The following is a 13,570-nucleotide window of genomic DNA, read 5'->3' as shown; positions in this document are numbered from 1 at the left end:
AGCTGTGATTCAGAGGAGAAGAGTCTGCAGCAGAGACAATTCTAAGTACCTCATCAAAATACAAATCCCAGGATTCCATGTGATGAAGCCATGGCAGCTAAAGTGATATCAAATTGCTATAATTGTATACTGTGTATACACTCTGGCTTGATGAATAGCTCACAAGGAGGACCCATTTAATCCATCTCTCCCACAATATAGATGCTTCCTTGCATGTGACAATATGTTCTTGTTGCTTATGGAAAAAATGACGGTGCCTTTCCTTTGTTACAGTCCATAAGAACGTTTTTCTTTGTTAAGACATTATTATAAATTTATGTGCATATTTTTTTCAAAATGATAATTGACAAAAGCTAGAGAGATTCCTTGAAGCAAATAAATAATCATTGTTGATGAGCAATCATTTTTAAAAACAAGATTCTGTAAATAAAGCATTTGCTGCAGGATAAGCAAAAGTCTGTCCTTTCCTCAGCCTGGCACTGTACAGATGTTTTGGACTATAACTCGCATCATCCCCAAATGAGATGACCCACATTGTGCTGGCTGGGAATAATGCAAGTTTGTAATCCAAGACATCTGGAGGGTATTAGATTGGGGAAAGGGCTACAGTAGGCTATGTGGAATTATATCCAGGTGATTCATGTTTGAAGAGGAAAGACCCTGCTAGAGGGCAACTTCAGCTAAGTTCTACTGTGTGATCTTTGCACTTTGGCACTTTGGCATTAGCAAAGTTGCCTGGGTTTTCTTGCTGGCTGTGCTTCAGTGCCTTTCCTTTTCTTCCAAAGCTGAGCAAAAAGCAGAGATTCAGTAGGTCAACCCACCCCCACCATGCCTTGTAGAAGTTATGATGGAGAAGCGCTTAACCTGCTCAGCTTCTGCTTGTCAGTCAACTTTTCAAGACAGAGAAGTCCTGGAAAACAGAGTTATTTTGAGGTGGGTGGGAGGAGGGTTCCTGGTCCAAATGCTAAAAGGTCCTTTGTTCCTTTAAAAGACACAGGGAAAGTAGGCTACTGCAAAACTCTTCTTCCTTTTCCCCTCCCCCCCCCCCTTTTTTTTTTTTTTTTTTTTGCCTTTGCTCCTGCAGCAAGAATAGGAGTTCACAGTTGTGGATTTTGTAAAACTTAAAAAATTTGGTCAGTTTGTTCCTTTGGAAGGGAGAAACGAGCACAGTGCACCATTGGAAGGGGGAAGAATGCACAATCCATGGAACTTATGGAACAGGGATCCTTATGGCATTGTAGCCTCTGATCACAACCCAGTTGGGGTCTTATGTTTGCACACAGTTTACCAGCTTGTGTAAGGAGGGACCTGAGATCCCCTTCTGCAAGTGTTCCTTGTTTGGTGTGAAAGTCCACAGCACTTGCAGAATGATACACACTACACCCAGATCTACTTGCTTCCTTTTGGTTTGGTTTCCCACAGAATTACACCAGTGGTTTCTCCACCTTCCCCTGGAATTACACCAGAGAAGCACTGTGCTATACCATTGTACTATACCAGATCTGGATTTCAACCTTGCCCTCTTCTTTTGTTCTTAAGGAGGTGCATTTTTATTTATGTCTGAAAATACTGACCCTAGCTATTATGCAGCATTCCTCTTCCCCCCAAAAAGAAAGGTAAAATCTGGGCTATTGAACGTATTCTTTTGTCTAGGTACCCTTTCCTACTCTTCTCTTTTTTTGCAAAGTGTATGATGTCCAGTCCCCCAGATTTCTAAGGAGAACAGGTCAGAGGGCAATAAACTGACCTGTGGTTTTTGAAAGATCTTACAATGTGAGTTTTTAACACAGACCTTGAATGTTTCTTTCACCTTCTCTTTTGTTTTCCAGACATTTATAGTACTGAACAAAGGGAAGACAATCTTTCGATTTAGTGCCACTCCTGCCTTGTATATACTTAGTCCTTTTCATCGAATCAGAAGAGCAGCAATTAAAATTTTGGTACATTCATATCCTTTAACTTGGATTTTCTCCATCGCCAGCCACATCCGCGTGATGCGAAATGACATGGGCGGTGGTGTGAGTGTGCTCTGTGGCAAAGCTCCTGTTCTTCAAACTGTGTTCGGGGTTACCGTGTATTGAAATTCACAATTAAATTGTGTGTCTGCATGTAGGGGAGTGGTAATATTCCTAAGGGGGGAAATGAAGTAAAGTCATAAGCTGAATTCAGTAGTCTGTACAAATGATACCGATTGAATTACCTTGCATATTTGCTGACTATGACAAAGAGTTATATACATGAAAATAAAGTCCTGCCTCTTACCGGTGGAAATGTCAGTTATCATGATGAGCAGCTCTACTCATCTGTTGCTGGCAGCAGTGCAGTAGTAACTCTTGAAATGCAGGCTCCCATCATAGGTGTAATTCTCTGCAAATTTCATTCTTGCAGAAAGCAAGAAATCATTTTTTAAAACATTTTTTTCTTGCTGTGAAATGGTCTTGAAAAACTGCATTCCCACCCACCCCCGAAGAATGCTGTTTTCTGTACAAAGAAACCACATGATGAAAATTGTGCAGAAAAAGTCCTGAACTGCAAATATTCTTGTCAGTTCAGGAGTCTCCTTGCCAAGGTATAAACATTCAAAACATTCAAAAATCACACTTTTTCAACCACCTGTCAAATATTTTTGAACATTTTTCCATCTCTGGGCCCCATCATGACAATCCCCATAGCCAGACCAAGAAGGAGAGTTTGAAAATGCAGGTGGATATGCTGACCTATATATTTGTTTAATCAAAACATTTCAAGCAGTGTTCCTTTGCTGCAGGAGCAGGTCTTTTGTATAGCTAATGGGTCTTCTTTGCACATTCAAGTTCAGCCACCCCCCACCCCTAAACATTTTGAAGTCATGACCATACAGGGCTCCTGGGAAAATCCATTTCCCCCACTGCTACTGTGGGGATTTCAGCTAAAACCAGAGGGAACAGGGAAGCTCAGGAAGAGTGCAGCTAATACCATAGTCCCTGCTAAACAAAAACTCTAAGGGCTTCAGTCTTGCAAGCCGTGGCTTCACCACATCACTGGCTGCATCACGAAGACCAAAGTGTTTTGGAGCATTCATGTCAGTTTTTAAGATGCTACACAGTTATATCTTGTCATCTATTTTTCTTAGTTTTGAGAAGTCAGCAGACATTGTCATAAATGGTCAAGCATAAGAGCTAGAAATGTGTTTCCCATTTTAACAACAGCAGATAGGCACTAGGATTCTTGAGGAGCTGCAATCTATCATTTGTAACATCTTTTTATGTTTCTGCAAATAGTGACATCCTCTTTGTGGGACTTCCATTTTGTAGTAGTAGTAGTAATAGTAGTAGTTATGTGCCTTCAAGACATTTCTGACTTATGGCAACCCTAACACCATAAACCTAAAAACCTATCATGGAGTTTTCTTGGCAAGTTTCTTCAGAGGGGGGTTGCCATTTCCACCTTCTGAAGCTGAGAGAGTGTGACATGCCCAAGGTCACCCAGTGGATTTGCTCAGCTGAACAGGGATTTAAACCCTGGTTTCCAGAGTCTTAGTCCAATACTCAACCACTATGCCATGCTGGCTCTCAGAACTTACTTTATTTCTCCTTCATTATTTCCCTAAACAGCAGCATGCAAAAGAAAGGCTCAGACAGGCAGGCAATTCTTTTGTGGGATGGGAAAAACCTTTGGAATTATTGCTGTTATTAGAAAACATAGTCACAAATCTTTGGTGATCTACTGCAAATACCCCTGGGAGCTTTTCCCAGCAGATCCCTATCTGTTTCCTCTCCAGCTCTGCTGTAGGATTTGAGCTGCATGATTGTATCACCACAGTTTATTTTAGGGCTGACTAAGTTCTTCTTGACCTCTGGGTGATCCTGTCTGTCAGCTCCTTCCTTCCCTGTCTTCCCTGCATGAAGTTCACTTGAAGATCTGGCTAAAGGCTCTTCAGCTCCTGGGCAGGCAGTTTGTTGATGGAGGTGAAGCTTTTTCGAGTCACTTTATTTTACCTTCAGCAGCCCTCCTTCCAATTAGAGGAATGTCAAACTCTCCTTGGTTTGGAGGGTCCTCTGCAAGGAGTATCCTGGGGTAAAGATGAACAGAGAGAATATGTCTTCCTAAAAGGAGAGGCAAAAACTAGCATTTACTTTCCATATCTGATGTCCTTTAGATATCATAGAATCATAGAATCGTAGAGTTGGAAGAGACCACAAGGGCCATCCAGTCCAACCCCATTCTGCCATGCAGGAAATCTCAATCAAAGCATCCCGACAGATGGCCATCCAGCCTCTGCTTAAAGACCTCCAAAGAAAGAGACTCCACTACACTCCAAGGAAGGAGTGTGTTCCACTGTCGAACAGCCCTTACTGTCAGGAAGATCCTCCTAATGTTGAGGCGGAATCTCTTTTCCTGGAGCTTGCATCCATTGTTCCAGCTTTTGTTGGATTACAAACCCCATGGTTCCCATCTAGCAGGTGTGTGTAGTGGTTTGAGCATTGGACTAGAACTCTTGAAGCCAGGGCTCTAATCCCTGGTCAGCTGTGGAAACCCATTTGGTGAACTTGGACAAGTCACACTATCTCAGTTTTTGGGAAGGCAAAGGCAGATTTCCTCTGAACAAATCATATTATTATTATTATTATTATTATTATTATTATTATCATCGTTTATTTATATAGCACCATCCTTGTACATGGTGCTTTACAAACATTTACAGAGTAGAATATTTGTAACTTACAAAGTAGTCAGCAAAAATAATCAAATATACTAAAGATATAAAAATATAAATATATTTCCAAGAGAACTCTGTGACAGGTTCACTTTAGGGTCATTGTAAGTCAGAAACAACAATCCAAGGTGCTACATATATTTACGCTATGCCTACTTTGGGGACAGGGTTCAGTTCCTTTAAAGTTCAGATTAAATAGTGGTGTCATGAGCTGCCACTGTTCCAAGCCAATTTTTATATACAATTATATATATATTTATATTAAGGTTTAGAAACCTGCTGGCTTTGTCCCATGCCCTCTGCTTCATACAATATTTGGCTGTGACTTCTGGTGCCAATTTACCTTTCTCTGTGCAAAGAGATGCAGAGAAATTGAAACATTTTCTCTTACTGAACCAGGTGTCTGGAGAAGCAAGAATTCAGTCCTGTTATTTTCATTGTTCCCCCCTCTTTTTCTTTAGCTGTTTGGGTTGGGAATGGTTACATAATATGCAACATCTGCTTAAACAGACACAATGTGGTGCAAAGGCTGCAGAGACCAGCAGTGAAACTGGGAGGTTTCCCCTCCAACAGGGGATCCAGACTATAAAGGTGAAATGTTAAACTGGATCTGGGGGCGAAAGACCTCTTGTCAATTTTGCCTTTACAGTGGAGAGATCAAGTTGTTGTTTGCCCAGAGGTGGGCAAATTTTGAACTTTGTTGGTGCAGAGGTTGAATGCTGGAACTGCAGCCACAAGGTTGTGAGTTGCTGCAGAGGTTGACTCAGACTTCCATCCTTTCGTAGTTCGGTAAAATGAGTACCTAGCTTGTTGGGGGCAATTGGCTTACAGATTGTAAACTGCTTAAGGAGTGCTGAGTTTACTGATAAGTGGTATAAAAATGCACAAGCTATTTCTATTGCTATTGTGAGCCTGCAAGTCATTTCTGACTTACAGTGACCCTCAGGAGAACCTATTGTGGGGTTTTCTTGGCATGAGTTGTTCAGAGAGTGTGTGATTTGCCCAAGATTACCCAATGGGTTTCCATGGCCAAGCAATGATTTTAACCCTGATTGCTAAAGTCCTAGTCCGGTGCTCAAACCATGACACCACACTGGCTCTAAGTTTTGGGCTACAGTTTCCAAAACCTTGCAGCTAGCATGGGCACTTGGCAGATATACCACCCTATGGATGTAGACACCACAGAACCATCCAACTTAATAGGACAGAAGGTGAATCCAGGATACTTTTCCTGTGCTAGTCTCAGCACTGGAGATCAAAACTTGGGAGCCTACTACTTCAGCCTTAGCTAAAAGGAAATGTAGCTGTCTGGTTTATATATTTATTTTGCTGTTTGCTCTGCAGTGCTGAGCTGAGGGTCAGTTTTCTTGCTCCCAACTAGATTCATGGGCCACAAGACAAACACACCTCGTGACATTTCCTGTGAGTCCTGGAGGCTCTTGCTTTTGGCTGGATGGATGCTGTCAATGCAATCACGCAAGACAAATGTCATTCTTTATCCCAATGTGGAGGCCTTCCCTTTGCGATCTCTCCTTCCTCCTGACTATATTCTGGAGTGTGTGTGTAGAGACTGACTTTGTGCGTTTCAAAAGTGAAGATTGGTTTTAGCCAGGCTTTGAATGTAGCTGCTGTGTTCAGCTGGAAAACTCAAGTACTTAGAGGAACATATATTTGTCCAAGAGGAGCTTAGCTACCTAACTCCTCATACAACCCTAACGGTAATATATATGCATGTATCTGTATGCAAAAGCACAGGCCCGATGGCTCTAATTCAGCAAAGTGCTTGCATTATGGCTTGCTTTTAAACAGATTATTAAAATGCATGTCACTCATGACTCAGCAAAGCATGCGTTGCGCTTCTGTTGCCTTTGATGCTTTAGCAAAGGAGGGAGCGTATGAAGGATAAATGTGCATTTAATGAATCAGCCTTGTGTTTCCAGAAACGTAGAAATTGGGAGCCTGGAGCTGGCTTTTGTGTCATGTGCCCTATTTAAAATAACAACAGCAAGTCACAAACTAACCCAAATTATACAGCTTGTTTAAATTACAGATTGAACCACCAGGGCTTTGTTTAGCCCTGTTTTTTTTTTTTTTTTAGTATTTACCACGAGCATGAAAAAAGTGTGGCACTTATTGTCAGACTAAAACACCCATTATCCCTTACCCAGAACTTGGAGAAGTTACTCTTTTGGACCACAGCTGCCAGAATTTTCCAGCTGGTATTGCCAATGGCCATGCTGGCTGGGGATTCTGGGAGTCTTAATCCAAAGAATTAATGTCTGCAAGCTTGTTATTCATGTTGAGCCGGGCCGATGGGAATTGCAGGGATAATCACTGATTTAGCATATTTCTGGTGGTCGTGAGGATTTTGGAAGGCTTATTGGCAATTTTACTAAAGCGGAGTGTGTATATTTCTGTTTTCTACAAATACTGCACACATAGTGGATATAAACCATGGTTTCCAACAACAACATAAACTCATCCTATTAATTCCCTGGCTTTTGAAGTAGTCTGTTTCTCACATGCTTTTAAACCTTTTTGTTTTGGAAGGTTTTGAGGACAGATTGGTTAGCAGGAACAGGGCATGTGTAACATGCTGGGTTGTCTAGTTGTTGTTTTCTTTTTAATGAATTATGTTTTTAACTGGGTTTATTTAATTGGTAGTTTATTTGCATGTTTAACTTTTGTTTTGCTGTGGATTTTTAGTTATGTTTGTTGCAAATGTACAAAGGTACATGAGTCCCAAACTGGGGAAAGGATGGAAAATAAACAAAAGAAAGAAAGAAAGAAAGAAAGAAAGGCATCCTGTACAGCAATTACAGTACTATACAATGGATTTAATGATATCGTATTTGCTGGAAATTCACCTTTATGGAAAAAAACACAACAGCACTTACCTCCAGCAAACCACAGAATTAAGTGGATGGGACTAGGTACAAAATATATGTGAAACATGTAATGGAAAGGTAATGCTATATAATGATGTAAAAATATGTATACAAAGAACAATTTTATATGGTATAAATAATAAAGTAAGTAATGTGAAATGGCATATGCAACACTATAACATGGATAGTTTTAAGTACAAGTATACAAATGGTTCAGAACAATGATAATGCACATCAATATTAACGAACTCAACGAAACAATGAAAAGAACAATTGTAATAAGCAAACCGTCTCCAATATGTCTACTGTACAAAGTATGCTATATTTATTTTGCTCCTGGTCCCACCCACTTAGAGAGTCAATGTGGCATTGTGATTTTAGTATTGGAGACCAGAGTTAGATTCCTCACTTGGCCATGGAAACTCACTGGGTGACCTGGGCAAGTCAGATGCTCTCAGCCTCAGGAGATGGCAATAACAAACCTCCTCGGAACAAATCTTGCCAAGAAAACCCCATGATAGGTTCACCTTAGGGTTGCCATAAATCAGAAACGACTTGAAGGCACACAACAATAACAGTAACTTACCCACTTGGTTCTGTTGATTCACATTAATGGCCACAAATAGCCAAAAGTGATCCCAAAACCTACCTTCCCAGCCTAGCAGCACCCTGATGTTTATGTTCATGAGGCTCTGGAGGTTGGGATTAGGGGAAATGATGTCCTCAACATGCTTTCTTTCATAGGGTGCCTTGGATCAAGCAAATCTGGCAGGATCTTGAGGGCATCTCTCCAGCTGCCTATTCTTAAGGTACCCCACAGACAGGAAAGTGCTGAGAACATTATTTCCCAAGTCCCCAGTTTTCAGTGGTTTGAAACACTTTAGTCATGGTACTACCAGACTGCAAATGTAGGTTTGGGAGCAGCAGTATCAGTTGCAACTACAATGACAAAGTGTTTCCAAAGGTCTTCTCTTCTGTGTTTGGGTGGGATTGCAGCCACTTTTTTGTGTGGAGGGCCTACATTAAAATGAAATTTTGCAATGACAGTATTTTAAATAGTTGGCTGTGGATCAGGTTTAGCATTTGATTTCTCTGGAGGGAACATTCCAACCGGTTGTTCTTTGCACAGTGGATACTGATGATCCCAATGTCAGTGGGGCAGTGAATGGACTCTGGTTTTTGGCCTGAGTTCTAATTGAGGTATCTTGTTGGGAACAAGTTTCAACATCTTGGATGGTTCCTTGGATGTATGGACTAAAGCCCGGATGAGATTCATCACCCCAGTGACACTAAAACCACCAGCTGCCCTCAGATGTTATGTCCAGTGGGATGGAGGCACTAAGATTTATGAGGTTTTGCCCCCTGAGCCAGTGTACACAGATTGGCTGCAGTTCATGGGTGATGACTGGCATGCATTTCAGGGAGGAAGATGCAAAAGAGTTAGAGCTCCTTTGCCATTCCTAGCTATGTTGACAATGGATATAGTAGAATCATTACAAGTGTTGAGCAATGGGAAGTCCCAGTTTCAAATCTTGTTTCTATCAAGTTTGCAAGCCACCTGCTCTGGACTTCAGGTTGCCCTTCTTCCTCCTGTAGCACACCAATAATGGGACTGGGCTGCCTTTCAGGACTTTTGTAAAGATTTCCAAAGGTTTGTTCATGAAATTATCACAGTAGTAATGTAATACAGTTTGAGTGTCCTTTCTCTGGATATTCAAAAACTAAAATATATAAAGTTGGTCCACATGGATGGCTGAGACAGTGACACCTTTGCTTTCTGATGGTTCTTTATACACAAACTTTGTTTCATCCTCCGAATTATTAAAAAATACAGTGTATAAAATTATCTTGTGTATAAAGTGTATATGAACCATAAATGAATTTTATGCTTAGACTTGGTACCTATATCCAAGATTCCCAACATGATGTATTCCCAAATCATGTGTGTGTGTGTGTGTGTGTGTGTGTGTGTGTGTGTGTGTATAAACACAAGCATTTTGGATAAGGAAGACTCAGCTTGCATATACAGGCGTAGTAGCATTGCTGTGAGGAGAAGAGAGAATTTCAGGTTGTACTGTTTTTCCCTGTTTGCCTACAGTGGTATCTGGTAGCTTCCATGTCAGCAGGGCAGCAAATCCATTTTGGATTTTAATTCATACTCTTAGAAAGCTATGCAAGATGCATGAACTATTTGAGGATAGTATCATTATATTGGATATCCATTTTTAATGTCCAAAATAAAACTTGTGGAGTCACCAGCCCGCAGACATGGAAACCACCACCATGCAAGCTGGTACAGTATATACCAAGGATGTAATTCTTACTAATTTCATCCTAAAAATAATAATAATAAAATAAATCAAAAATCAACTAATGAGTAATTTTAGCAATTTCCTTCCTATTAGAGAAAGTCTTTGAAAACTGTGCCATTTGCGAAGACAATTTGTGGTTTGAGACTTACTCTGTGCAAAATTTGAACATGTATTGTGTACAGAAAACAGCATTTTGTTGCACAGGTAACAACACAGTCTGGGAAAAAACACACCCTAATTCTGCACAGAAATATTATTTTCTGCACAGAAAAGTGTGTTTCCCATGCACAAAATATTGTCTGTGGAGAGAAAGTTTGAATTTTGCACAGAACAAGTCCCAAAATGTGAAACTTCTCATCAGTCCAGGGTTCCCCTCATCCGGGTTTCCTGAATGTTTTCAGGCAATCTTGGCTGACTGAAAACAGTCCTTTTCACACCAAAACATATGCAGTTTTCAAGGAAGTTTGTGCAGTTCTCAAGCTGTACAGCTTCTGGGCAAACTGCCCACTTTCATGGGAAAGCTCTCCAGTTTTCTCTCACTGTCCACTGTAGTAGTAAATAATAGTTACCAGCACATAAAGATCCTAAAGCAAGCCTATCACAACTGGTGTTGCTGATGCTAATGTGATGTACCTTCATGTTGACTTGCAAACCTCTAGGGTTTTCTGAGGTTTGAACCTGGGTCACCTGGACTCCTAATCCAGTAATCAAACCATTACACCGCACTTGCTCTGTAGAGTCCTAATCAGAATACATGTCTTCAAAAAATGTATCCAGAAGTAGCTATCTTTGCCATGTAGCAAAGTACAATAACATCCAAAATCACAAAACAGTGATGCCTTTATTGGCCAACCAAAGTGCACCAAATACATGTTGCAAGCTTTCAAAAGAACTCTGAAAGCATGTATTTTGTGCATTTTGGTTGGCCAATGAAGGCATCACTGTTTTTTGTAGATTTTCATTTTCTTAAGAGTGAGCCATCTTTCAGTTTGACCAAGTGATCCTCCCACTGATATACTCCAATAAGTCAAGGGAAAGACTCATTCATTCTTTCATGGCTCAGTAACCCTTTCTGTCCCACAGGCATCATGACTAGTTCAGTCTTTCAAAATGGACCCAAAAGGCTCAAACTGCCCATTCCATCCATTGTGTGAACCGCAATTGCAATTTTTCCTTTAAACATCTCATTATCTCAAGCCCTTCTTGCCAGAGGAGACCATCAGAGGCCAAACTGCCACAAAGAAAGAAGAAGCATGCAACTCTCCAAATTGCTGCTCCGAGCAGCTCTTGCCAGCACAGCTAGTGGAGAGGAATGCTGGCAAATGCAGTCCCATATGATCTGGAAGACTGCATAGTTCCCATCTCTGCTCTAACAGATTTGCAGGTATTCCTAGTGTTTGAAGTAGCTTTATTCACACTACATGTTTATAATGTTATGATTCCATGTTAATTGTCATGGCAACATCCTATGGAATCCTGTGATTTGTAATTTAGTGAGGTTGTACAGCTCCCTGGCTGAGGATTGTAAATATTTCTCCCTAACTCCAAATCCCATGATTCCATAGGAGTGGACTATGGAAGTTAATGGAATCATAGCGCTATAATTGCATAGTCTGGATGAATCCATTATGCTTTGGCTCATGTATGGCAAAGGTGTTCATGTGAGGGACATCGCTGAAACCCAGAGTTTTGCAAGCGGCTTGAGGAAACTCAAAAGAAGTTGGATCTACACTGTAATTGCTTGGCACCATTATAGAGATTTATATTCATCAAATAACAGCAGAACATGAGGCTCAGTACTTGTATGCTCTGTATCCATTCATTGGGAGGAAAAAGTCTCAGTAGTGGAAAATATTTTTGAATAAGTCTTCAGATTTGTCCTCTGGAGTCCAATTATTAGTTTCTTAAGTTTTCACATGGGAATAACTAGGCTAGTTTGCAACCGCACTGACTTTTGATGGTGCATATGGGGCAGGCAATAAAACGATTCTGCTTCTCTCTCCCCCCCTCCCCCCCACAATAGAAACAGCAATCCATCACATTTGAGCCATTTTGATGACTAGGCAGAAAGGGATGCTTCTCAGATGTAGCTTGGATTACTCTTCTGTGGGCAAATTTCAATGTTCAAAGGGACGTTTAAAGGGGAAAAAAATCAAAATGTTGCTCCCTTGCTGTTGTGTTCCTTCAAGTCATTTCCAACTTATGGCAACCCTATCCTGGGGTTTCTTGGCAAGATTTGTTCAGAGGTGGTTTGCCATTGCCTTCCCCTGAGGCTGAGAGTGTGTGACATTGTGAAGGCCACCCAGTGCCAAGTGAGGAATTGAACCCTGGTCTCCAGAGTCATAGTCCAACACTCAAACCACTATGCCACACTGGCTGATCATAATTAAGCAGAGCACAGTCCGTCCAGAGTTTTCAAATTTTACTTTTTTGGACTCCGAGTGGCCAATGGTTGAGCTGGGTGGAGGATTCTGGATAAAGTGCAATATGAAATTTTCCAAGTTCTGGTGTAAATCAGTACAGTGCGCCTGTGTCATACATGGGTGCCTTTTATGTGGCTTTGACCTTATGCTGAAAGCCTGCACTATGGAAATAGAATGGCGCCTGTGGCGTGCGCACCACACCGCACCGCATGCATGAGCCTCATTATGTTCAATGGGGCTCGAGCATATGCACTATTTGCTTTTCACAGAGGGGGCGGTCTGGATGGATGGATAGACAGAGAGATGCATGCATGCACAGACAAATGAACAGATAACACACATGCATCTTCAACATTTCCTGTCTTGCTTCTCTTTTACACTGTTGTCCTCTCCCTGTTCCACCAAATTTAGATTGTAAACTCTGGGGCAGGATGCTGTCATTTTTACTTACATTAAGCCCTATATACACTGATGGCACTGTTGTTTAATGCTCCAATTTTATGCAAGAAAATCTTGTGCTCTCTAAACAAACCTTCATGGGCTTTGATTTCTTGCTTGGTGCAGTCTGTCTTTCCACCCATTCTCTTTAACCAACTTCTTTCTCTCCCCCCCCCCCCTTTTAAACTTTTTTGCTGAATTTGCGCCATTGCACCTGTGCTCTCATTCAGTGTGGATCTTTTTCAAAATTTCTTTTAAAAGGAGCTAAAGTTGGCTACTTTACAATGTTCTTTCCTTGGGCTCCCTCTCTTCCTCTGTTTTATGTGAACTTCCTTCAAGATGTTGCATCTAATTTAGCTGGGTGTACACACATGGATGCAATTTTCTTCAGGCACTGTTATTTTAAGAAAGAAGAACTACTGAACTTTGTTTGGATTTTCCTGGCAAGATTTGTTTCAGAGGGGCTTTGCTTTTGCCTTCCTCTGAGGCTGAGAGTATGACTTCCCCAGTGGGTTTCCATGGCCTAGCCAGGATTTGAACCCTGGTCCCCAGTCCAACACTCAGACCATTACAGCATATAGTGGCTGTGACTGAGCTTAGAATGCTTCTTTTAAAGCTAAGTGGTTATATATATATCCCACACACCTCCATGCCACCATTCTCTGAAGACGCCAGCCACAGATGCAGGCGAAACGTCAGGAATAAATTATTCCAGAACATAGCCCAAAAAACTCACCAAAAACTAAGTGGTTTTAGTTATACTTTCTAGGCCTCCCAAAGTTGTCAGTCACTGCTGTAGATTTCTTAAAATTA

At 41.1% G+C, this 13,570-nt stretch overlaps 1 protein-coding gene across 1 annotated transcript in view; it reads left to right on the top strand.

Annotated features, from left to right (window-relative positions):
• The window catches only part of SCN5A (sodium voltage-gated channel alpha subunit 5), a 334,766-nt gene that overhangs the window by 87,888 nt on the left and 233,308 nt on the right, over positions 1-13,570 (top strand). Inside the window, exon 3 of the mRNA XM_089533641.1 lies at positions 1,830-1,948. Within this exon, the coding sequence (XP_089389767.1) occupies positions 1,830-1,948 (119 nt within the window). The remainder of the gene's footprint in view (positions 1-1,829; positions 1,949-13,570) is intronic.

This window comes from Sceloporus occidentalis, unplaced genomic scaffold, assembly GCF_023333645.1.
Source record: "Sceloporus occidentalis isolate IW3139 unplaced genomic scaffold, rSceOcc1.0.p SCAF_7, whole genome shotgun sequence".
Lineage (NCBI taxonomy): Eukaryota > Metazoa > Chordata > Lepidosauria > Squamata > Phrynosomatidae > Sceloporus > Sceloporus occidentalis.
This window is presented reverse-complemented; position numbering and strand designations above follow the sequence as displayed.